The sequence below is a fragment of the Salmo trutta genome, chromosome 9 (assembly GCF_901001165.1).
Source record: "Salmo trutta chromosome 9, fSalTru1.1, whole genome shotgun sequence".
NCBI lineage: Eukaryota > Metazoa > Chordata > Actinopteri > Salmoniformes > Salmonidae > Salmo > Salmo trutta.
Genome location: NC_042965.1, coordinates 26,496,804 through 26,524,364, shown reverse-complemented (window position 1 = coordinate 26,524,364; position 27,561 = coordinate 26,496,804). Strand labels below are relative to the sequence as shown.

Here is a 27,561-nt window from a genome sequence, read left to right as displayed (position 1 = left end):
AACATCCACATTTTGGCATTTCTTGTCAAATGTCAATTTGATTTGGTGCTCAACATGGAAAACGAAGCTTATTAGCCTCTCCTCTCAATCCGGTCACTTTCACAGGTTTAAGAGAATCATGCAGAGACACTGTGAGCTGGATGAGTACAGTGTGTCTGGCAGCCTGCCAGGCTAATACGGCTAAAAGGCCTCAGAACTAGATTGTGTCTGGCTTAGCTGTCCTCATTCTGAATACACAAAACAGGAACAGGTCACAGAGAATGTTTGGTAGAGGAGGAGAAAGAAGGCAGAGAAATGGAGGTAATACAATAATATACCATACACATTTTATTCAAATATGTTTTTTCGCTGCTGTAACATTAAGAGCTGTATTAGTAATAGTAATATTCGTAGTTGTAGAAGTTGCAGTATTCCTAGTAGCAGCAGCAGCAGCAGTAATAGTAGTAGCAGTAATAGTAGTCGTAGTAGTAGTAGTAGTCGTAGTGGTTTCATAGTTGTAGTCATATTAGTAGTAGAAGTATTGATATCATAGTAGTAGTAGTAGTAGTAGTAATGGTATCATAGTTGTTGTTATAATCGTAGTAGTAATAGTAGTAGTAGTAGTAGTGGTATCATAGTTGTTGTTATAGTAGTAGTAGTAGTAGTAGTAGTAGTAGTAGTAGTAGTAGTAGTAGTAGTAGTAGTATTGGTATCATAGTTGTTGTTATAATCGTAGTAGTAATAGTAGTAGTAGTAGTAGTAGTAGTAGTGGTATCATAGTTGTTGTTATAGTAGTAGTAGTAGTAGTAGTAGTAGTAGTAGTAGTAGTAGTAGTAGTAGTAGTATTGGTATCATAGTTGTTGTTATAATAGTAGTAGTAGTAGTATTGGTATCATAGTTGTTGTTATAATAGTAGTAGTAGTAGTAGTAGTAGTAGTAGTAGTAGTAGTAGTAGTAGTAGTAGTAGTAGTAGTAGTAGTATTGGTATCATAGTTGTTGTTATAATAGTAGTAGTAGTAGTAGTAGTAGTAGTAGTAGTATGAACAGCAGTGGGTCACCAGAGATGGATAAGGTGGCTACTGAATGATTGCCTAAGCCTGTCTGTTTCAGCAGCAGACTTCTCTCTCCACAAACCAAATCAGCACCTTTTGTAATGTGATTCATATTCAGCAGGAAACCTCATTACGTTCCGCAGATAAAGCCAATTATTTCAAAGCTGCTTGTCATGCAGAGCATGAGGACAAAAGGGATAGATTCAAGTGTATGAATAACAACCGAGGAGCCAATGTGTTACCTAGCGTGTTACCTACTCTGAGCCTAGCAGGATAGACACATGGCCTATTATCATGCAGTTGTGAAGTTCAATAGAGCAATGTATTTGTTTCTCGTTCATTAACATTGCATGTTAAACAGTAGTCCACGTGTCTTGTTTTATCTCATCTACATTTGAATAAAATGGAAAATGTATTTTGATTTTTCATTTACACGTTCCCATTCTGTTGGAATGGTTTGAATTAGAATGGCTTCAACTAAGATCCTTCACTAAAACATCTGATTGGTTCTGGGGGAAAGGCTCCATGTACAAAGGATGTTGCCATTTTTGATTTGGAGATTTGAGGAAGTCATGGTGGGACTAATGAGTGCTACAATCAATGTAGAAATGTGTTTTGTGGGTATTACCAATGGGGATAACAGCATTAAAATACCGTTACCAATGTGGGTAAGTTTGAAACGAGAGCGATGTCCCTGATAAATAAATGTAAAGCTGGTGACTAGGTAATCTCACCCCAGCTAGCTCGTAGCAATTGAGCCTGACGAGGTTAGCGACCTCACTGGCCTGATAAAGCACATACACCATATATGTAAAATGAAGAATGCACTATGCTACTACTTCAAGGCCTTGGTTTCAGAACAGTTGCCTGAAGAAATAACGTGGATTGAAAAATGAAAAGGTGTACTGGGACTATCAACCTCTATCTGTAAAATATATATCTGACTCAACCTTAAAATATCTCATCAAGGACTTGACTCTAGTGCCAGAAAACATTTACAAGCCTTTTGCTCTTCGTACCCCTACCATTTTCCAAGCGCGAATTTTGCAGTCAATAAATGTTTTACAGTTTTAGCCCACATCTGATTGTATTGGAAAGTCAAACAAATCAAAGAGTATAAATCTGCGCTTGGCTCCTCTGAGGAGAGAGGCCAGGGATTTATTTTTTTGGAAGGCCTACTTCTGGGTTACTCTAATCAAGAGAAAGTGCTCAGGGATTGGCTCTGTTTGGCTGTAATTTACTAGAATCGTGATTTTATTTGGAATCACTGATCAGGCAGCAGTTGGTCTCTAGTAGGAAGGGCAATGGCAAACTTTTCAGCCATTGAAGTCAGAGACTTGAAATTAAGACGTTTGGCGGAAAATAGTGTAAAAAATAAATGAAAAGCATTAAAATATTTTAATTATTTTAATTAATTGTTTACACTATTTCCTGCCAAATGTCTTAATTTCAAGTATCTGACTTCAATGGCTGAAAAGTTTGCCATTGCCCTTTTATATACTGCTCAAAAAAATAAAGGGAACACTTAAACAACACAATGTAACTCCAAGTCAATCACACTTCTGTGAAATCAAACTGTCCACTTAGGAAGCAACACTGATTGACAATAAATGTCACATGCTGTTGTGCAAATGGAATAGACAACAGGTGGAAATTATAGGCAATTCGCAAGACACCCCCAATAAAGGAGTAGTTCTGCAGGTGGGGACTACAGACCACTTCTCAGTTCCTATGCTTCCTGGCTAATGTTTTGGTCACTTTTGAATGCTGGCGGTGCTTTCACTCTAGTGGTAGCATGAGACGGAGTCTACAACCCACACAAGTGGCTCAGGTAGTGCAGCTCATCCAGGATGGCACATCAATGCGAGCTGTGGCAAGAAGGTTTGCTGTGTCTGTCAGCGTAGTGTCCAGAGCATGGAGGCGCTACCAGGAGACAGGCCAGTACATCAGGAGACGTGGAGGAGGCCGTAGGAGGGCAACAACCCAGCAGCAGGACCGCTACCTCCGCCTTTGTGCAAGGAGGAGCAGGAGGAGCACTGCCAGAGCCCTGCAAAATGACCTCCAGCAGGCCACAAATGTGCATGTGTCTGCTCAAACGGTCAGAAACAGACTCCATGAGGGTGGTATGAGGGCCCGACGTCCACAGGTGGGGGTTGTGCTTACAGCCCAACTCCGTGTAGGACGTTTGGCATTTGCCAGAGAACACCAAGATTGGCAAATTCGCCAATAGCGCCCTGTGCTCTTCACAGATGAAAGCAACTTCACACTGAGCACATGTGACAGACGTGACAGAGTCTGGAGACGCCATGGAGAACGTTCTGCTGCCTTCAACATCCTCCAGCATGACCGGTTTGGCAGTGGGTCAGTCATGGTGTGGGGTGGCATTTCTTTGGGGGGCTGCACAGCCCTCTATGTGCTCACCAGAGGTAGCCTGACTGCCATTAGGTACCGAGATGAGATCCTCAGACCCCTTGTGAGACCATATGCTGGTGCGGTTGGCCCTGGGTTCCTCCTAATGCAAGACAATGCTAGACCTCATGTGGCTGGAGTGTGTCAGCAGTTCCTGCAAGAGGAAGGCATTGATGCTATGGACTGGCCCGCCCGTTCCCCAGACCTGAGTCCAATTGAGCACATCTGGGACATCATGTCTCGCTCCATCCACCAACGCCACGTTGCACCACAGACTGTCCAGGAGTTGGCAGGTGCTTTAGTCCAGGTCTGGGAGGAGATCCCTCAGGAGACCATCCGCCACCTCATCAGGAGCATGCCCAGACGTTGTAGGGAGGTCATAAAGGCACGTGGAGGCCACACACACTACTGAGCCTCATTTTGACTTGTTTTAAGGACATTACATCAAAGTTGGATCAGCCTGTAGTGTGGTTTTCCACTTTAATTTTGAGTGTGACTCCAAATCCAGACCTCCATGGGTTGATAAATTGGATTTCCATTGATTCTTTTTGTGTGATTTTGTTGTCAGCACATTCAACTATGTAAAGAAAAAAGTATTTAATAACATTATTTCATTCATTCAGATCTAGGATGTGTTATTTTAGTGTTCCCTTTATTTTTTTGAGCAGTGTATTATAAAGGGTACAAAACTAGTACAGTATGTACATGATATTTGCATAGGCAGGTACAGTACATACAGATTTAACATAGTAGGCTACTTACACCTGTGATACCTGTTTGCATTTTGTGTAATTACACTGAGGTTAGTCTAAGACATCTCTGAGGAGGTTGGACTTGAAATCAATTAGCACTCAATCAAGTCATATACCAATAATAACTGATAAACCCTTTTCTGGCTGTTGTTGTGATTAGTAGAGGGAAGTGTATCGGTTATTTTCATTTCAATAAATGCTTATTGGGAGTATGGTGGCTCAATCAACATGACTATTTATTCTATGTGTGATTTATTCTGTTGGTATTAAGATAATATAATCAATCTAGAATCTGACCGGATGCAGTGCACCATATGAATTCAAATAACATTATTTTTTATATTCATGTTTATTTTAATCCTTGAGACAGATCATGAATATGCCTCTAAACGTCACAACGCAGTAGCGCTTTCCCTGCGCTCTTGCTCTGAGAGAGAGGCTGAAAGAGAGAGGGAGAGGGTGGGATGCAGACAGCATGCGAGAGCTAGCAAAAGAGAAGGGTTGGCTCACTCACCATGCAGTCAGGCAGCGCGAGCATCGGAACCGTTTGACAGCATTTGATGACAAAACCCGTTCTGAACTTCTATCTATCGGCACCTCAACGTTCTACTGCGACCAATGGTGGATTGATGGGAGAAACTCGCTGCATATTTGAGGGAGGCATGTGCACATTTCAAGACACATCCAAATCTATTTCAGGATCAGGACGAATCCAGTGACCACAACGCCTCTGAGAGAGGAAATGTCAAAGCAGCAATAGAGTATGCTGCTTCGCAAATACGGAATAATACACTGTTCAGGGTGGACGAGATGATGTTGTCCTCGTGACTGAGATTTTGACGACTTTCCACGTTGCAGTGCACGCATAGATGTTTTTCTACAGTAAATAGTCGCTTCTATTTAAGACTATGGTTCGTGTCTAACGTTATTTATTTCTAGTGGACACGACAGAATACGTTCTATGTATCTTCAACAGCAGCGCTTCTGTAAAGGTACAGGCGTGCGGCGTTGCATATGATCTAAAGAGAAAGCATTGTTTTGTCCAGCGTCCTTACCAACCTTGAACTTCCTCAATACAGCATCTGCATACCACAGTCTGGGAGACTCGAAGCTTGGATGTCAACAGTAGTCCCCCCACATCAGCCCTAGAGAAGCGTTCCGCCGGCATCTCAGTGGTGCTGAAAGGACAGCTCCTTGTTTCAGGTCTCCCAAAGTTGACTTCCACTGAAAGCATCTGCTTTTCACTGCAATACAGCCGACAGCCGAAGTAGCTAAAGTACTCCAAATGCATTATTATTTGGCTTAACGGCTTCTGCCCAACTGCTCTATTAGGGTTCATGGCTGTGGCACGCAAAATAAAAACTTTGCTCACGGTTAACATTTTTGTTTTTGTGGGGATCATATTGTTCTCGGTATATTGTAGAATACAGGACCGTTCTGAGGAACTCATTCAGATCGGCAGGATATCAGACCAGAGACTGAGAGCCAGGAATGGCAAAGTTTCCAACTTGGTGGACAGGCAGTCCATACTTCAGAGACTGGAGCGGCTGGAGGACGTTGTCTACAACCAATTAAATGGTATGCATCATTATAACTTGAACAACATATTCAGCATATAGCTTTTACTCAAGTATGAGATATTTATAATTTTCAGCATTGTTAACTGTGGAGTCATATCTCTGTATAGTTATATACATCCTGAATTATTGTCATTTTTCTACAGAGTAACTATAAACAGCCTACTTTTCCAAATACATTGAATTTGATCAGACAATGGACAATGAGATAAATATGCAACTGGTATATCAGCCATTCAGACAGTATCAGTCATTATGGTACTGTTATTGTGTGCATAGTGAGTCATCCAGTGATGAATGGTGAATTTATGGAGCCACAAATTATTGCCAACAAGTGAATAGGTTTAACTCAAGTAAAATCAATACAACTGTTCCTAATCTGTGCACTTAACCTGGTCTAATCCCTATCAAAAACACCAGCCAATAGTAGTTAGTATTATTGAGAATCCCATAGAGGTGAAAACCCTGGTTCTGGCTACAGAGTTCTGCTTTTGTCATTCCCTTGGCCCAAATACAATCATTTTGTCTGAAATGTAAAAGAAGGTCAAATTAAATGGTTCTCTAATCGAATGAAAAAACAGACTTATTTCTTTATGTAACCTTTAGTCATTGAAATGTGTTGCAGGAGGTTTGGTCTGTCTGGCAAAACAGCATCCTTTAAATCATGTTAAAAACATCTCCGGGCTATCTCATCTCTCATTATGCTCCATGGTCCTACTCTCTCATGAAACATGAGAGATTCAGACACTGAAAAGTCCAACATTTATTTTGAGACAGCTAATGCATGCATCACTATTTAGCATTCAGTCAATTACACAATTACAGTAAGAATCATCCATATGTTTACATTTTTACATTTTATGTTATCAATAGTATATACAAATCCTATACAAATTGTGAGACAAGCAGCCTGTGCCATCACTGATTTGTTTGAAATAGTGTATGCTTCTAATGGCAAAGTATAATTCCCTCAATCTCCCTGTTTAGTCGATGTCAACAAAAGCCAGCTTCTGCCGCTGACAAGTCGGTAAACCTCAAGGTAAAAAGGTTAACATAAAATCCTTTCCATAGAGGCAGGTTCAAAAAGGATAAGTCTTGTATCCACTGTATCAAACTATCATGGTAGTATTTGTGCTTGGTGCTCAGCAAACTGCCTGTTCATGTCAGAACTATTGTATTATAAACAGGATTTTGGTGAAAGTGTTGTGAAGTCAGTTTATTATTCTCTTTGTCAAAAGTGGTCAAGGACAGTCTGTATCTACTGTTAATGCTATATAGCATGGCCACAAAACACTCCTAGTTTGAGGGTTTTTATTTGATCTTATTACTATGCTTTGGTGCTGGCTGGCATCATTTTTGTACGAAAGAGGTCCCTCTGTCAGTTTGAGTTATGCTTTGCCTTTGGAGCCAGGAGGCACTGGCTCACCAAAGTATAATACATCCTCTCATTCAGGGGACTTTGTCTGGAGCGAGGGGCCGGGGAGCCACCATGTATTTGCCCTGGAGTGTACAGAGTCAGACAGAGTCAGACAGAGAGACAGAGTCAGACAGAGTCAGGAGGAATCCTTCCCTTCTGTCAGCATCTCTCCATGTTTAGCATCCGGATATTTATTGACACACTTAATCATACATTTATATCCTGATTTATTTCTCAATTTTAAAATGGGGAACAGATCACTGATTTAAATCTATTGCCATTGGGATTGGCGTTACAGAGTGAGAACCTTGTGTGCCAATAACTATTACCATGTCCGACAGTGATTTGAAGTTGTCCAACAATGACATACCAAGGGATTAAGGCTTAGATTAGATTTAGAAGACATTTACAAACTCTTCATCTATTACATGGATTTGCAAAGTGATGCAGCTCCTGTGCATTGTACAAGCATTTATTCCAGTACTGCTCAGTCAGTGATTTGGACGATGTTATCTTTTCTTTGACTCGGTGTGTGATATTGGTGATATTTAGGTTCCAGGTAGAACTCTTTTGGTTCCAGGTAGAACCCTTTTGGGTTCCAGGTAGAACCCTCTGTGGAAAAGGTTCTACATGGAACCCAAAAGGGTTCTACCTGGAACCAAAAGAGTTCTCCCTGAAACCAAAAAGGGTTGTCCTATGGGGACAGCTGAAGAACCCATTGGAACCCTTTTTCTAGTGTATACAGTATAGAGAATAGTGTGTCATTTGGGAAGCAATTACAGGACCAATCTAATCTAATACTATCTAATATTTCAGGTCATTCCTCACCAGAACAACAGTAAAGTGTGCTATTTGTAACTTTGCAATTCACTATGTAAATAACTGACAAGAGGCTAGGGTCATCAGCTCTCCTCTCCTCTGCTGAAGATGCACTATCCTCTACTGGATAATCATCTATCTGGGATTAAGCTTCTTGTTAACAGGCTTATAGGACAGTGTTGTGACCTAAGCAGTGCATTAAAAGTGCCAGATCTCTACTTCCTCTCAGTGCAACTTAAGATTCACCGACAGATCCTCTCTGATCTGCGTATTTATGTTTTAGGCTACAATTTTAAAAACAAGTATACTTGTTGACCAATAATCATCAAGACATTCATATTTTATACCTAATTTACACGTTTCAACTTATGTTGCATTAATATGATAAGGTCCCTGTTGTATCTAGATGTAATTAAAATCCTGTATCATGAAAGAGTATTATAAAGTTGCCCCAAGACACTGGCTTAAGTTCAGCTCTGAGTCTCACAATGAAGTCAAGCAAAAAATATCATGCAGTTGATACTTTACTTTCTCCCAAGATGAATGCCTTGTCATTCATGCACTGTTCTCCCCAGCTCACCTCTCTGTCCTCTGACTGAGTGACCCTGCAGTGTGTCACAGCCTCCTGCTCATTGGTGCCCTTAAATAGACAGGCTGAGCTGAGCAGGGCTGAGTGTTTGTCATCAGTGATGCATGTCACTGAGTCCTGCTTTCATCCTGAGTGAGCGGAGGTGATTAGATGGCATGGCAGCAGCCTCTGAGGATGGTCCAGCTGCAGCAGTAGATATGACTCCTATTTATCATTTCCAATTATGCTGCAGAAAGAAATGTTGTTTATATGTTAAAGCATGGAAAGAGAGAACTCCTGACGAGGAATTAGAAATGAAATGATGTTTCATCACCTCATACCCCATACACTCTTGATGCTTCAACCCGTACCTTAATGGTATTCATCACAGTGTGAGTATAATTTTATATTGGAGAGCCCACAGACACCTCCCCAGCAGATTGGAGTGGGGGAATGGAGCCTGTGATGGAATATATTTTCCACTAATGATATGTAGATGAGGAATCATCAACCAAACATTTTCAGTAACTGATGAGAATCTATTCAGTTCCAGCTTTTAGAAATGTGAATCTCTGTAATGTATTCAACGCCTCATCTGACAATCTGCATTTAAGCTACAAGATAATTACACTTTGTGAAGAACTAGAGATTTCATATGCTGGTCAAAAACTCCAGCAATTTCATTCCTGTGATTATTTAAAAACTTTAATTTCATGATTCCCTACAAAGCCCTGACATTAGTTGTCCTCGCCCTCCTAAATGAGAGGTCAGATCCATGTGAAAATATTTAATTTGAGTTAGGAAACTGGCATATTTCCTGACTTATAGATAGATCTACTGTACTGTATGTCGACTGTAAAGTATTTTTGCCTAAGAATTGCTAAATGGTGCTTTTTGTGCACTTCTTCTTTTGATACAGTAGTTTCTTCTTTCAGTCCTTTGCATGTGTTACCATGCAAGCTTGGATTGTTATGATGACTCATTGGGTCTCGAGATACAGTATCACAATGACAATTTACAAATACAAGTAACCCCTCTAAATCCCGATGACCCATTAGATTGCCTTTTTTTTGTCATGAGCAGCAAATCAAGGCTTTATGCATTATCCTTTATGCGTTATGCATTTCCCTTGTTGCCAATGTTTTATGGATCGCCCACATTTTAGCTTTTAAAACCAACTACGGGTAGTTATTTTCCTCTATTTGAACAACAGATCACTCAACCACATCCAAGACATCAATATTTATAACATCTCAGCATCGCTTTTGACACGCATAACTCCACTCTCCCTTTAAATCATTCACGAAATTGAGGTGTCTTTCAGTTTGAAAATCTATCTCATCAGCCCAAATCAGACATTTTTTGAAGGTTGTTACATCATTTATCACTGTTATGACGCTATAATGTATCCTGTTGTGGGCGCCTCTGTAAAAATGGATTCTGAGGTGAGCGACTGAGCATCGAGATGGATATGCACTTGGACATAGTGCACCCAGATTGATGTTTGATGGTAGCCAGCCCATATCCGCACAGAAACAAATCTGTCCATCTGAGGGTGTTGGAACACTACATCAACATGCGTCCCAAATGACAACCTATTTCCTATAAAGTTCACTACTTTTGACAAGGGCCCATAACACTCTGGTCAAAAGTAGTGCACCATAGGGATAGTGTACCATTTGGCACACACCCTTCATCTCCCCATAGTGTGCTGCTAACCTCTTCATACTGGAAATAGCACCTGTGTGTTTGCAGTGGAACAACCAGATGTTTCCCTGTAATTACTTCATTGTGGGATAATGAAGGTGTTTTGCTAATCTGCAGTTTGAAGAATTAAACTAGAGGAAGTAGAGGATAATGTGTTGAGGATGTATCAGTGATACAACATAAATCATCACAACAGCATAGTATCAAAGACATCTCTAGAGAGGCTTCTGGTTAGGCTAAGAAGCTTGAAGCTCTTTTAGCTGACTTCACCATAGTGAATAAGCAGTGGCAAAGTCACCTAAAAAGTGTCTTATCGGCGATAAATTACTGGTCAATCTAACAAGTCTGTCTTACATATTGTTCAAATGTCTTAACCAGAAGGACATCATGTAAGAGCAGCCTCAGGTGATAGGAGCTTACTGAATTTAAAAGGTTAACACAAGCTGGGAACAATTTTTTTTCCAGTGTTCTGGAACAACCTTCTATCCTTTATTTTTTTCCCCCCAGATGTATTGTGATTCATAGTCGCATAACTACAATATGTTAGGCCTGTTGTCTGCCTTGACTGAACAAGTGAATGTTTAAGCTCATTGCATACAGGTCCAACCCAATGGCCCACGCAGTCTAGCCAACATTACAGTACAGTAACATGATGTGGCTTAGAGGCGCACTGACATTCACAGGACTGGCAGAACACTATGGTAGCTGGAGCATTTGCCATTGCCATTTGCCTCAATAGTTTTCCTTGCCTGTGTCACAATATTCTCTCAGTGTTGTAGAAAATGACTTGGCCTACTCATGGGTTTTAGTGAATGCAATCATTCTATGTTAGATTGTGCCTAGAATGTGAATTATATTAAATGGCTTGAGCTTTGTCTAATTAAATATTTCAAGTCGCTTTACACACTTAACAATATCTACTTTACCGATCCAGAGTGGTTTGTAATAAAACACAATTGAATGTAATATTTAAATGGCAATATCTACTAAGCTAACATATGGAATTGTTTTAGTATGGTCATAAGATGGACCATTTAGCAATTTGATTTAGACTTTTAGGACCCCTGTCGATATCCCCCCCCCCAAAAAAAAAAAATATTATTTGATGAAACATTGAATTTGGCCTGTTATTAGCCCATTGAAATGCATTGAATAAAGCGTTCATACATGGCAAAAAAGATAACCCTTTTGATTTATTTTTGGACTATGGTTTGAGGTGTCTGAAATGCTTCTGAAGGATCTAGAAAAGCATCAGGAAGCAAAATAAAAAATAAATAAAAGGTACATGTGAAACCCTAGTCCCAAAAATACCTATTCATTTTCATTTATTTTTTACATCAGTCACGGGAGACATTCTCACGAGTCACGTGAAGCTTGTGGCCGTCGTAGAGCAAAACGGAGAACACGTTCGTGTTTGTGAGAGTCTCATCTTTCCATAGTGGGGTCATATTAGTCCAAACTGTTTGGACTCTGCAGACGTTTTTATGAGAAGACCAATTTTCGGGATGTCTCATGGTCTGACAAACACCACTGTAGCTCTGCCATTTTCCACCCTAGATGCAGAAGGCTGATATCGATGTGGTGGATTGAGACGCAGCCCTTGCAAAAACCCAGATGTCTCAAGCTTAAACACACAGATTTTGATGGCTCTTTTGTTATTATGCTAATTGGATTTCCGAACAGGTGCGTGCATTGAATCTAGGGGGTCAAGTAAGTATACAATGGGCCTCCCGAGTGGCGCAGTGTTCTACGGCACTGCATTGCAGTGCTAGCTGTGCCACTAGAGATTCTGGGTTCGAGTCCAGGCTCTGTCTCAGCCGGATACGACCGGGAGACCCATGGGGCGGTGCACAATTGGCCCAGCATCATCTGAGTTAGGGGAGGGTTTGGCCTGCAGGGTTGTCCTTGTCCCATCGCGCACTAGCAACTCCTGTAGCGGGCCAGGCACAGTGCACGCTGACATGGTCGCCAGGTGTACGGTGTTTCCTCCAACACATTGGTGCGGCTGGCTTCCAGGTTAAGTGGACATTGTGTCAAGAAGCAGTGCGGCTTGGTTGGGTTGTGTTTCAGAGGACACACGGCTCTCGACCTTTGCCTCTCCTGAGTCTGAAATTGGGGAGAAAAAGGGGTAAAAAAAATCTTTGTGGTGGAGTTGTCGGTTTTCATCAAAAGCTTAACAACAAAAATGAAAGCTTTCTTTTCCCCGACTATTTTCATTATTAAGTTGTAGCATTGTAAGGATTTCTTGCTTTGCTCCAAGCAACAGAATATTCAGCCTCCATAAAAAGAACATGAGAAACATGAAAAGATGAATCAGCAGCAGAGTGAGAAATTGTAGCTACAACAAATTATCCTCTGAGGTATTACCAAAGCACAACTTTATCAGCAGCAGCACAACAACGGCCGCTCCAAAACCACATAAACTGTCCACTCACCACTTCTATAAATCCCTGAGCCGGTTCTGTTTGCTGTTGCTGCTCAATAAAGTGTCAAAACAATACAGGGTCAAACCAGTCCTCTAAACCGCACTCACACAATGAGTCACATTGCTTGAGGCGTGGAGTAGTATTGGGTCCCTGGGCCACTGCCTAGGCTTTAGCTTAGTGGGCTAATGTGTTCTTCTGACGTGTAAGAGACCCGCGTTTAAACCTTGTCAGTCGCACAAGGCCTATTTTAAAATACCTCTCCTCTACTCTGTCAGCCGTAGACAGCAGACATCAGCAGTAGCAGACAGACTTCTGTGAGTGCATCCGCTTCTCCTGTAATGGAATTTGCTTCAGCCAGCCAGAAGAAGCGGGGAGTGAGGGGAGCAAAATAACCAGGACCGCGGAAAACAAAACTGCAGGGATGCTAGGCTGTTTCCGAGTCTCACGCAGAGAGAGTGGCACTCCAGATTTCACTTTCAGTTGCTTCTTAGATTGCCTCAATGTCATGAGAGCGGGTGATTGAGATTCAGACTGGGTCCATAATGCTAGTGAGCCCCACCCGGGGTGTCAGATGACACCACTGCATTGCCCCTGATGGGATCCCTCTCGTGGGAGGTGACAGTTTGCAACTGCCAACTGTTCAGCTCCAATGGCAAATCTCCCAGAACCTCCCCCAAAAACATTTCTTGCAATGGCTTGTTGGGGAATGTGTGACCCTAGATCTTCATTAGTATGCGCTGTTTACTTGCTGTTTCTGTCCATCTGTTGAGAAGAGGCAACATGGTTTTCCTGTGGAGACCACTCTGGAAGTATGACAGGAATATCAAATTAAGCCCCTACAATGTCACTGTGCAGCAGAGTTTAAAATATCCAAACCAGAAAAGCTATGAGACATCATATCTAGATAACGTGCAGCAGAGGCTAAAATATCCAGATGGGAGAAAAAGCAATAAGACTCACTCCATACTTAAACAGACAAGGGGGCCCGAGTTAGGGAAACGCTGACCTAGTGAACGGCTATCGAAATGTAATGGAAAAGCTGTATTTGTTTGTTGATAGATTTTTTTAAATTTGTATTATTTACCCAGTTGACCCCTTCCTCTGCAGGGAATTATAGCAGTCTAGAGAACCACTTTAGTGGCCAGTAGTATCCCTGTCAGTTCCAGTTCAAATCAAATCAAATTTTATTGGTCACATGCGCCTTATACAACAGGTGTAGACTACAGTAAAAAGCTTACTTACAAGCCCATTTCCAACAATGCAGAGTTAAGTAAGACAGATATTTGCTAAATAAAAAAGGAAATAGTAACACAATAAAAACAATAATGAGGCTATATACAATGAGTACCAGCACCCAGTCAATGTGCAGGGGTACAAGGTAGTTGAGGTAATACAATTTTGTAGCCTGAATTCAAAATGGATAAAATATAGTTTTTCCTCAACCATTTACACAAAATAACCCATAATGACAAAGTGAAAACATGTTTCAAGAAATGTTTGCATATGTGTTGAAAATTAAATAGACAAATATGTAATTTACATAAGTATGTAACCATTTTTAGGTCTTGCCATAGATTTTCAAGTAGATTTAAGTCAAAACTGTAACTCAGGAACATTCACTGTCTTCTTTGTAAGTGGCCTTGTGTTTTAGGTTATTGGCCTGAATTCATCTCCCAGTGTCTCGTGGAAAGCAGACTGAACCAGGTGATCCTCAAGGATTTCCCCTGTGCTTACTGTAGCTCCATTCAGTTCATTTTTTATCCTGACAATCTCCCCAGTCCTTAATGATTACAAGCATAACCATGGCATGATGCAGCCACCACTATGCTTGAAAACATGAAGAGTTGTACTCAGAAAATGTGTTGTATTGGATTTGCCACAAAACATACACTATATATACAAAAGTATGTGGACATTGCATTTAAATTAGTGGATTCGGCTATTTCAGCCACACCCGTTGCTGACAGATGTATAAAATCGAGCACACAGCCATGCAATCTAGATAGACAAACATTGGCAGTAGAATGTCCTTACTGAGCTCAGTGACATTCAAAATGGCACCATAATAGGATGCCACCAAATTTCTGCCCTGCTTGAGTTGCCCCGTTTAACTGTAAGTGCTGTTATTGTGAAGTGGAAAAATCTTGGAGCAACAACTGCTCAGCCGCAAAGTGGTAGGCAACACAATCTCACAGAACGGGACCGCCGAGTGCTTAAGCGTGTAAGAATCGTCTGTCCTCGGTTGCAACACTCCCTAACGAGTTCCAAACTGCCTCTGGAGGCAACGTCAGCACAAGAACTGTTCGTCGGGAGCTTCATGAAATGGGTTTCCATGGCCGAGCAGCGGCACACAAGCCTAATATAACCTGCGCAATGCCAAGCGTCGCTGGAGTGGTGTAAAGCTCGCCGCCATTGGACTCTGGAGCAGTGGAAACGGATTCTCTGGAGTGATGAATCATTCTTCACCATCTAGCAGTCCGACAAACGGATCTGTGTTTGGCGGATGCCAGGAGAACGCTACCTGCCAGATTTAAAATTAACTTTACTGGGAAATCACACTTTGCAATAATCTGAGCACTGCGCCAGAAAAATACGCATTGCGATACAGACTAACCGCCATGTTGGAGAGATCTAAAATCGAAAATACTATGTAAATAATCCATTACCTTTGATTCTCTTCATCAGATGTCACTTCCAAAGAGTCCCAGGTCCATAACGAATGTAGTTTTGTTCAAAAAAGCTCATCATTTATGTCCAAAAACCTCCGTGTTGTAGCACATGATCTAAGCCAGCCGGACTTCACTTCACTTCAAGAACGGAAAAAATATATTTCCGTTCGTTCAAACATGTCAAACGTTGTATCGCATAAATCATTAGGGCCTTTTTTAACCAGAACATGAATAAAATTCAAGGCGGACCATTGGGTTTTCTTTTAAAACGTTTCGGAATGAGAGTACCCACCATCAAATCGCACGCCAGGTGTCTAATGGGCCATCGCCGTTCCATGACTCTTATTCGGTCAAATCTCAGAGTAGAATACTCAAAACACTTTGTAAAGGCTGGGGACATCTTGTGGAAGCAATAGGAAGTGCCAGAATATTCCTAACCCCCTTTGTTTTTCAATGGCATAGGCTCAAAGTCAATTCAACACATCAGGTATCCACTTCCTGTCAGAATCTGTCTCAGGGTTTTGCCTGCCAAATGAGTTCTGTTATACTCACAGACACCATTCAAACAGTTTTTGAAACTTTAGGGTGTTTTCTATCCAAACCTGAACAATAATATGCATATTCTAGCTTCTGAGTTGGTGTAATAGGCAGTTAAAAATGGGCACATATTTTTTCAAAAATTCTCAATACTGCCCCCTATACCCTAAGAGTTTTGGAGAGAAAAGAAAGAAGGGATACTGGTCTGTAGTTGTTGACATCGGAGGGATCGAGTGTAGGTTTTTTCAGAAGGGGTGCAACTCTCGCTCTCTTGAAGACGGAAGGGACGTAGCCAGCGGTCAAGGATGAGTTGATGAGCGAAGTGAGGTAGGGGAGAAGGTCTCCGGAAATGGTCTGGAGAAGAGAGGAGGGGATAGGGTCAAGTGGGCAGGTTGTTGGGCGGCCGGCCGTCACAAGACGCGAGATTTCATCTGGAGAGAGAGGGGAGAAAGAGGTCAAAGCACAGGGTAGGGCAGTGTGAGCAGGACCAGCGGTGTCGCTTGACTTAGCAAACGAGGATCGGATGTCGTCAACCTTCTTTTCAAAATGGTTGACGAAGTCATCCGCAGTGAGGGAGGAGGGGGGGGGGGGGGGGGGGGGGGGAGGGGGAGGAGGATTCAGGAGGGAGGAGAAGGTAGCAAAAAGCTTCCTAGGGTTAGAGGCAGATGCTTGGAATTTAGAGTGGTAGAAAGTGGCTTTAGCAGCAGAGACAGAAGAGGAAAATGTAGAGAGGAGGGAGTGAAAGGATGCCAGGTCCGCAGGGAGGCGAGTTTTCCTCCATTTCCGCTCGGCTGCCCGGAGCCCTGTTCTGTGAGCTCGCAGTGAGTCGTCGAGCCACGGAGCAGGAGGGGAGGACCGAGCCGGCCTGGAGGATAGGGGACAGAGAAAATCAAAGGATGCAGAGAGGGAGGAGAGGAGGGTTGAGGAGGCAGAATCAGGAGATAGGTTGGAGAAGGTTTGAGCAGAGGGAAGAGATGATAGGATGGAAGAGGAGAGAGTAGCGGGAGAGAGAGAGCGAAGGTTGGGACGGCGCAATACCATCCGAGTAGGGGCAGAGTGAGAAGTTTTTGATGAGAGCGAGAGGGAAAAGGATACAAGGTAGTGGTCGGAGACTTGGAGGGGAGTTGCAATGAGATTAGTGGAAGAACAGCATCTAGTAAAGATGAGGTCAAGCGTATTGCCTGCCTTGTGAGTAGGGGGGGAAGGTGAGAGGGTGAGGTCAAAAGAGGAGAGGAGTGGAAAGAAGGAGGCAGAGAGGAATGAGTCGAAGGTAGACGTGGGGAGGTTAAAGTCACCCAGAACTGTGAGAGGTGAGCCATCCTCAGGAAAGGAACTTATCAAGGCGTCAAGCTCATTGATGAACTCTCCAAGGGAACCTGGAGGGCGATAAATGATGAGGATGTTAAGCTTGAAAGGGCTGGTAACTGTGACAGCATGGAATTCAAATGAGGAGATAGACAGATGGGTCAGGGGAGAAAGAGAGAATGTCCACTTGGGAGAGATGAGGATTCCAGTGCCACCACCCCGCTGGCTCGATGCTCTAGGGGTATGCGAGAACACGTGGGCAGACGAGGAGAGAGCAGTAGGAGTAGCAGTGTTATCTGTGGTGATCCATGTTTCCGTCAGCGCCAGGAAGTCTAGGGACTGGAGGGTAGCATAGGCTGAGATGAACTCAGCCTTGTTGGCCGCAGACCGGCAGTTCCAGAGGCTGCCGGAGACCTGGAACTCCACGTGGGTCGTGCGCGCTGGGACCACCAGGTTAGAGTGGCAGCGGCCACGCGGTGTGGAGCGTTTGTATGGCCTGTGCAGAGGGGAGAGAACAGGGATAGACAGACACATAGTTGACAAGCTACAGAAGAGGCTACGCTAATGCAAAGGAGATTGGAATGACAAGTGGACTACACGTCTCGAATGTTCAGAAAGTTAAGCTTACGTTGCAAAAAATCTTATTGACTAAAATGACGAAAATGATACAGTACTGCTGGCTGGTGGAGTAGGCTAGCTGGCAGTGGCTGCGTTGTTGACTTTGTTTGAACGTGTAGCTGGCTAGGTGTAGCTGGCTAGGTGACCTCGATAGTTTCAGTACTACATTGCCTGCTGCCCTAATTCCAACCTTCCTAAGTCTGGCAGAACTACTAATAACATTTTTATTAACAGCAAGACAATTACAGTAATATATATATTGAATGAATAAAGAGATATCTTACCTTGAACCAGTAGCAGATGCCATCTTGCTCCAAGTAATTTCTCAACTAAATGTTTTCAGAATACAGCAAAGGTAACAATCCAAAATCAACTCCTTGGAAGTGTGTTCTCTCTCAGTATAAAGTTCTAGAACATACTGTTGGTCATCTAGTTTAACACTTTGTATTCAGGACAAAAAGTTAATTGCTTTGACACATTTCTTGCAGTATTACTTTAGTGTCTTGTTGCAAACAGGATGCATGTTTTGGAATATTTTTATTATGTACAGGCTTCATTCTTTTCACTCTGTCAGTTAGGTTAGTATTGTAGAGTAACTACAATGTTGCTGATCCATCCTCAGTTTTCTCCTATCACAGCCATGAACTATTTTAAATTCACCATTGGCCTCAAGGTGAAATCCCTGAGCGGTTTCCTTCCACTCCAGCAACTGAGTTTGGAAAGACGCATGTATCTCTATAGGGACTGGATGTATTGATACAACATCCAAATTGTAATTAATAACTTCACCATGCTCAAAGAGATATGCAATGTCTGTTTTTTTATTTTTACCAATAGATGCCCTTCTTTGAGAGGCTCTGGAAAACCTCCCTGATCTTTGTGGTTGAATCTGTGTTTGAAATTCACTGCTCGACTGAGGGACCTTACAGATAATTGTATGTGTGGGGTACAGAGATGATGTAGTCATTCAAAAATCATGTTAAACACTGTTATTGCACACAGAGTGAGTCCATGCAACTTATTATGTGAGTTGGTAAGCCAATGTTCAACCCTGAACTTATTTAGGCTTGCCATAAAAAAATAGTTAAATACATATTGACTCAAAACTTTCAGCTTTTCATTTTTAATTCATTTGTAAACATTTTGGAAAACATAATTCCTCTTTGACATTATGGGGTATTTAGTGTATCCCAGTGACAAAAAAACAATTAAGATCAATAAATAATAACGGGGGTCAATGTAAATTGTCTGGTAAGCCATTTGATTAACTGTTCAGTAGTCTTATGGCTTTGGGGTCGAAGCTGTTCAGGTGCCATTTTGTCCCAGACCTGGTGCTCCGGTACCGCTTGGGTGGCTGGAGTCGTTGAACATTTTTAGGGCCTTCCTCTGACACCACCTGGTATAAAGGTCCTGAATGGCGGGGAGTTCGCCCCCAGTGATGTACTGGGCTGTACACACTACTCTCTGTAGAGTCTTGCAGTCAGATGCTGAGCAGTTGCCATACAAAGCGGTGATTCAGCCAGTCAAGATGTTCTCAATGGTACAGCTGCAGAACATTTTGAGGATCTGAGGGCCCATGCCAAGTCTTTTCAGCCTCCTGAGGGGGAAGAGGCATTGCCATGCCCTCTTCATGACTGTGTTTGTGTGTATGGACCATGATAGGTCCTTAGTGATGTGGACACTGAGGAACTTGAAGTTCTTGACCCACTCCACTACAGCCCCGTAGATATGAATGGGGGCATGTTCAACCTTCCGTTTCCTGTAGTCCATGATCAGCTCCTTTGTCTTGCACACGTTGAGGGAGGGGTTGTTGTCCTGGCACCACACTGCCAGGTCTTTGACCTCCTCCCTATAGACTGTCTCATCGTCATCGGTGATCAGGCCTACTGCCATCGTGTCGTCCGCAAACTTATTGATGGTGTTGGAGTCATGCACGGCCATGTAGTTGTGGGTGAACAGGGAGTAGAGGAGGGTCCTGAACACGCACCCCTGAGGGGCCCCTGTGTTTACCACCTGGGGCCGACCCGTCAGGAACTCCAGGATCCAGTTGCAGAGGGAGGTATTTAGCTTAGTGATGAGCTTGGAGGGCACTATGGTGTTGAACGCTGAGCTGTAGTCAATTAACAGCATTCTCATGTAGGTGTTCCTTTTGTCCAGTTGGTAAAGGGCAGTGTGGAGTGCAATAGAGATTGCATCATCTGTGGATCTGTTGGGGCGGTATGCAAATTGGAGTGGATCCAGGGTTTCTGGGAGGATGGTTTTGATGTGAGCCTTTCAAAGCATTTATGACAATACAGATGTGAGTGCTATGGGGCGGTAGTCATTTAGACAGGTTAACATGCCATTATTTGGCACAGGGACTAAGGGGGTTTCCTTGAAACATGTAGGTACTACAGACTGGGTCAGAGAGAGGTTGAAAATTTCAGTGAAGAGAGCTGGTCAGCGCATGCTCTGAGTATTCATCCTGGTAATCCGTCTGGCACTGCGGCATTGTGAATGATAACCTGTTTAAAGGTCTTACATCGGCTACGAAGAGCGTGATCATACAGTGCATTCGGAATGTTAAAACAAAAACAAACATGTTTATATATACAGTCCCTTCGGTGAGTATTCAGACCCCTTCACTTTTTCCACATTTTGTTATGTTACAGCCTTATTCTAAAATTGATCAAATAAATGTTTTCCTCATCAATCTACACACAATACCCCACAATGACACAGCAAAAACTGCATTTTAGATTTTTTTGTGCAAATTTGTTACAAATAAAAAACAAAAATACCTTATTTACATAAGTATTCAGACCCTTTGCTATGAGACTCGAAATTGTGCGCAGGTGCATCCTCTTTCCATTGATCATCCTTGAGATGTTTCTACAACTTGATTGGAGTCCACCTGTTGTAAGTTCAATTGATTGGACATGATTTGGAAAGGAACACACCTATCGATATAAGGATTATGTCGATGCACAAATCTGGGGAACATTTCTGCAGCATTGAAGATCTCCAAGAACACAGTGGTCTCTATTATTCTTGAATGGTATAAGTTTAGAACCACCAAGACTCTTCCTAGAGTTGGTCTTCCGGCCAAACTGAGCAATTGGGGGAGAAGAGCTTTGGTCAGGGAGGTGATCTAGAACCCGATGGTCACTCTGACAGAGGTCCAGAATTCCTCTGTGGAGATGGGAGAACCTTCCAGAAGGACAACCATCTCTGCAAAACTCCACCAATGAGGCCTTTATGGAGAATGGCCAGACGGAAGCCACTCCTCAGTAAAAGGCACCTGACACCCCGCTTGGAATTTGCCAAAAGGCACCTAAAGGTAGGGCTGTTGCGGTGACCATATTTCTGCCACACAGGTGGTCACAAGTCATGACGGCAGTCAAATTCCACATGACCATTTAGTCATTAGTAGCCTACCAAACTGGTACTCAGCACTCTATTGTCCCTCTATTCACTCTGACATCAATGCAAATGTAACCGAAAATCTAATCGACCACTTCACGAGAGCACTTGAGCTCATGTTGGGCAACATTTCTACATGCTATGAAATTGCGCGAGAAAATTGAGTGATGGCCTCTACTAAAAAGAGGAGACTCCCCTCAGCTTTCTCTAGGCTTACTATATTTATTTCTGAACGTTCCTACTATTAAGTACATTGCTTATATTTACAACAGGAGTATAGCCTACCTGGCTGGCATGTAAATGAACCACGCGAAATCTGTCCTTCATTCGCTATTTAAGTGCATAGATGACATGTATTTTTTCCCGCTGCCCCTTTTTCGATACAGTTGCATGATAATGGTCCATTCTAAATCAAAACTAATTTCACACATATATTATTTAGTATATGTAAAGACAGGATTAAATCAAGAATAGTCTGATGGGTGATAATATTAGCCTATCACTTGTGAATTATACAGTTGAAGTCGGAAGTTTACATACACTTAGGTTGGAGTCATTAAAAATCGTTTTTTCAACCACTCCACAAATTTCTTGTTAAGAAGCTATAGTTTTGGCAAGTTAGTTAGGACATCTACTTCGTGCATGACACAATTAATTTCCCCAACAATTGTTTACAGACAAATTATTTAATTTATAATTCACTGTTCCACAATTACAGTGGGTCAGAAGTTTACATACACTAAGTTGACTGTGCCTTTAAACAGCTTGGAAAATTCCAGAAAATGATGTTATCGCTTTAGAAGCATCTGTTAGGCTAATTGACATAATTTGAGTCAATTGGAGGTGTACCTGTGGATGTATTTCAAGGCCTACCTTCAAACGCAGGGCCTCTTTGCTTGACATCATGGGAAAATCAAAAGAAATCAGCCAAGACCTCAGAAAACAAATGTAGACCTCCACAAGTCTGGTTCATCCTAGGGAGCAATTTCCAAACGCCTGAAGGTACCACGTTCATCTGTACAAACAATAGTACGCAAGTATAAACACCATGGGACCAGGCAGCCATCATACCACTCAGAAAGGAGACGCATTCTGTCTCCTAGAGATGAATGTACTTTGGTGCGAAAAGTGCAAATCAATCCCAAAACAACAGCAATGGACGATGTGAAGACGCTGGAGGAAAAAGGTACAAAAGTATCTATATCCACAGTAAATGAGTCCTATATCGACATAACCTGAAAAGGCCACTCAGCAAGGAAGAAGCCCCTGCTCCAAAACCGCCATAAAAAAGCCAGACTACGGTTTGCAACTGCACATGGGGAGAAAGATCATACGTTTTGGAGAAACTGGTCTGGTCTGATGAAACAAAAATAGAACTGTTTGGCCATAATGACCATTGTTATGTTTGTAGGAAAAAGGGGGAAGCTTGCAAGCTGAAGAACACCATCCCAACCGTGAAGCACGGGGGTGGCAGCATCATGTTGTGGGGGTGCTTTGCTGCAGGAGGGACTGGTGCACTTCACAAAATAGATGGCATCATAAGGATGGAAGATGATGTGGATATATTGAAGCAACATTTCAAGACATCAGTCAGGAAGTTAAAGTTTGGTCGCAAATGGGTCTTCGAAATGGACAATTACCCCAAGCATATTTCCAAAGTTGTGGCAAAATGGCTTAAGGACAACACAGTCAAGGTATTGGAGTGGCAATCACAAAGCCCTGACCTCAATCCTATAGAACATTTGTGGGCGGAACTGAAAAAGTGTGTGTGAGCAAAGAGGCCTACAAACCTGATTCAGTTACACCAGCTCTGTCAGGAAGAATGGGCCAAAATTCACCCAACTTATTGTGGGAAGCTTGTGGAGGGCTACCCGAAACGTTTGACCCAAGTTAAACAATTTAAAGGCAATGCTACCAAATACTAATTGAGTGTATGTAAACTTGTGACCCACTGGGAATGTGATGAAAGAAATAGAAGCTGAAATAAATCATTCGCTCTACTATTATTCTGACATTTCACATTCTTAAAATAAAGTTTGGATCCTAACTGACCTAATGACAGGGAAGTTTTACTAGGATTAAATGTCAGGAATTGTGAAAAACTGAGTTTAAATGTATTTGGCTGAGGTATATGTTAACTTCCGACTTCAACTGTTTATTATCACTTATATTAAACCTCATGTAGCCTAGCTCTATTTTTTGATAAGGTTTGTATTACAACTAAAGTTGCCAAATAACTTCTTAAAATGAAGCACAATAATCAGCTTTACAAGGGGTGTAGAGCCTAACTGGCATTCATAAGCAGTGCATGAGTTTCAAGTTTGGGGAAGATCATTTTCACATAAAAATGCACTTCTATAATAAAAGCATTACATGCATATTTGCATTTGCGGTCACTTTTGATAATGGTGTTTTCTGCTAATGGAACGTTTGCGCTTATAGCCTACTACCATGTCTGCATTGCTGCACTTATAATGTGAAGAAATAGCCTAATAGTTTATCAACATTTTCAACTAAACGTTCTGATCTGTTGAGTCAGCCACATTATGTAAAAAATGTTTTGCTGATGCTAGTGGTTGTATTCATTTGGGATCTATCTATTGGGGATAAAAAGCTAGTGCTTTTGCTGTACGTTAGGCCTTCTCATCTTGTTGGCTGACGAAAAGTAAATGTGGACAGTTCTTCCAATATCTTCAATATGCACCTCGGAATTGGATAAGGACCCGCGCAGTTGCGTCCCCGATGTGTCTGTCTTCATTTGTAGCCTGTGAGAAAGACCTGATCATGTGATGGAGAGCCATGTGAGTGAGAGCTGATTCGGAGCGCTCAGCACTCAGGGAGAGTGGCCGCAAAAAGCATGGATTTTTTTAGGGTGCATTACGGCCACACAAAGGGTATGCCACCATGAAATTCTATGAATGGTCAAGTGCTTGTCAAATTGTGAATGAATGACTGATGTAGTGTGTACAGCCTGTGCAAAAAACTAAGCAGATCTCATGCCTTTCAAACAACTTTTTTCTAATCTTTATTAGATTCGCATCATGCAGCCTTACAGTGTATTAAAAATCAAAACATGTAGCCCAACATTTGTAGAACAATTAAAGTTACATGAATAACTCTAAATTAAGCATATAGAAATACCTATTTCTTTGTTAACCGCTCAACACAGAATAGCCGTATGTGTGCACCCCCTCAAATCGTTTGGAGAAAACGTCCTTTCTATTTTATTCAGCTGTGTTCAGTTGTATTCTTCATACTATAAAATTCCACGGAATTCTAAGCAAACTTGTCGGCTAAATGAACTAGTGTAGTCCACAGCCATTTGGCATAGCCAGATCAGGACCTAAAATAAGGACAACTCAGAGTATGCTATTCTGTTCTTCTAAAATAGACTACATTTTCTTCATATCATGCTTCCTTTAGACCTGTCTAAAATTAATAATGGATTTATTGTGAAGGTGTAGGCTATATTAGATGGATTTATTAGACTTTTTAAAATGTAGATGGTACAAAGGTCTGCATCAGTGGCTTTTAGTCTATGTGTGGAAGCCAGGAGATACTAAATGTGTTGATGTTAATTAACTTTTAATTACTGAGAGACCGACAGTTATTTGCTTGACAAACACCAGCTGACAAAATTTTGTGACCGCCACAGCCCTACCGAAAGGACTCTCAGACCATGAGAAACAAGATTCTCTGGTCTGATGAAACCAAGATTAAACTCTTAAACCTGAATGCCAAGTGTCAAGTCTGGGGGAAACCTGGAACCATTCCTATGGTCATGGTCATGGCAACATCATTCTGTGGGGATGTTTTTCAGTGGCAGGGTCTGGGAGACTGGTCAGGATTGACGGAAAGATGAACGGAGCAAAGTACAGAGAAATTCTTGATGAAAACCTGCTTCAGAGCCCTCAGGACCTCAGACTGGGGCGAATTTTCACCTTCCAACAGGACAACAACCCTAAGCACACAGCCAAGACAATGCAGGAGTGGCTTCGGGACAAGTCTCAATGTCCTTGATTGGCCCCCCAAATACAGGTGTGCCAAGCTTGTAGTGTCATACCCAAGAAGACTCAAAGCTGTAATTGCTGCCAAAGGTGCTTCAACACAGTACCGAGTAAAGTGTCTGAATACTTATGTAAATGTGATATATCCGGTTTTTATTCAAAATAAATGCAAAAATGTCTAAAAAACAGATTTGCTTTGTCATTACGGGTATTGTGTGTTGATTGATGAGGGGAAAAAACTATTTAATCCATTTTAGAATAATGCTGTAACGTAACAAAATGTTGAAAAAGTCAAGGGGTCTGAATACTTTCCGAATGTACCATTGTAATGTGTATGCTGGGAGTCGGGAAGCAAGTACAGGGAGTGCAAATTTTATAATAAATAGAACATAGTACAAAACAAGAAACACACGAAAAGCGTACAGACATGAAACAAAAACAGAGTCAATAACTCCTGGGAAAGAACCAAAGGGAATGACAGATATAGGGGATGTAATCAGGAAGGTAATGTACAGTCGTCCGGAACAGCTGGTGCTCTCATGCATGGTTCAGTGTTTCTTGCCTCAAAACGAGCATTGAAGGCATTTAGCTCGTCCGGTATGCTTGTGTTACTGGGCAGCTCTTTGCTTTCCCTTTGTAATCCGTGATAGTTTGCAAGCCCTGCCACATCCGACAAGCGTCAGAGCTGGTAGGATTTGATCTTAGTCCTTTATTGACACTTTGCCTCTTTGATGGTTCGTCGGAGGGCGTAGCAGGATTTCTTATAAGTGTTCGGATTAGTGTCCTGCTCCTTGAAAGCGGCAGCGCTAACTTTTAGCTCAGTGCGGATGTTGCCTGTAATCGATGTCTTCTTGTTAGTCAATGTGGGGACAACGTTGTTGATAGCACTTATTAATGAAGCCGGTGACTGATGTGGTAAATTCCTCAATGCCATCGGATGAGTCGCGGAACATATTCCAGTCTGTGCTAGCATAACAGTAGTTTAGCAGCCGCTTCATCAGACCACTTCCATATTGAGCGCGGCACTGGTACACTGTTTGAGGATAGAGTTATGGTCTGATTTTCCAAATGTAGGCCGGGGGAGAGCTTTGTATGCATCTCTGTGTGTTGAGCAAAGGTGATGTAGAGTTTTTTCCCTCTTGTTGCACAGGTGACATGCTGGTAGAAATGAGGTCAAACGGATTTCAATTTTCCTGCACTAAAATCACTGGCAGCTAGTTCTAATTGTAATTAGGTTAACCGAAAGATTATCTTCTGTTCTTCTCCAAATAAGGAGAATTCCAACGGTGGTTTTAGACCTGATATCATGTATAATTATCAATACCATGACAATGTACACATCTGTCATTTAATTCTTGTGCCATAAAAATGTTAATCGAAACATTATACTGTATGTATCTCTATGTCTTGCACTACCACTGCTCTGCTCTGTTCCTTGCTCTGCCATCTTGAGAAATCCATGTCCAGGTTGGTAGTTGCAGCACCTCCATAGACAGACAGAGTAATGATGTCCTACAGAAGAGCCTTTCCGAATCTAAGGGCTGTCACCCTCTATGATCCTCACAGCCCATGAATGTCAATCAGCTGTCCCTCTGCATGGCCTCTTCTCTCACCTATCATTCTCTCTCTCTCTCTCTCTCTCTCTCTCTCTCTCTCTCTCTCTCTGTCTCACTGTGTGTGTGTGTGTGTGTGTGTGTGTGTGTGTGTACGTGTGTTTGCGCATGTGTGTATGTACATTCATGTCTGCATGCGTGTGTGCCTTTGTGTGTGTGTGTGTGTGTTCTGCAGGTCTGGCTAAGCCCATGGGGCTGGTGGAGGGGCCTGGAGGTCTGGGCCAGGGAGGAGCAGCTGCTACTCTGGGGGACGACAGCCATGTTGACGGGGAGGGGAAGTACGAGGACTATGGCTACAACGCCCAGCTCAGTGACCGCATCTCCCTGGACCGCAGCATCCCCGACTACAGACCCAAAAAGTAGGATTCATTTTATTCATTTATTTATGTTTTATTTATTTATTTGTGCTAAGAAAAAATAATACTGTTGCTACATCTGTCTCTAACTAAGGTGTGTGAATAGAGGAACAAATTGAGTGTATTTATTATTTATTATTTCAGAGAAGTATAAGTGAAACAGACAACAGAGTTTCAATTAAGTAAATCGTGCAGGTTAGGTTTGTCTCCCTAGCTAGGCCACTGCAGGCTGCATCAGCATCCAGGACAGCTCAAAGCACAAACAGGACCGGCGGCATACAAAGGAAATTGCATAAAACACGAGTAAGCCTTACATGAAATACATTGTGCCAGACAGTCAGAGATGAT

The 27,561-nt window shown here is 42.2% G+C and overlaps 1 protein-coding gene across 1 annotated transcript in view; it reads left to right on the top strand.

The window, feature by feature from the left end:
• Positions 1 to 4,608: 4,608 nt before the first annotated feature.
• LOC115200330 (polypeptide N-acetylgalactosaminyltransferase 9) overlaps positions 4,609 to 27,561 on the top strand; it is a 138,395-nt gene continuing 115,442 nt past the window's right edge. The window contains exons 1-2 of the mRNA XM_029763298.1: positions 4,609 to 5,770; positions 27,033 to 27,216. Coding sequence (XP_029619158.1) covers positions 5,530 to 5,770; positions 27,033 to 27,216 — 425 coding nt within the window. The 5' untranslated portion in view covers positions 4,609 to 5,529. The remainder of the gene's footprint in view (positions 5,771 to 27,032; positions 27,217 to 27,561) is intronic.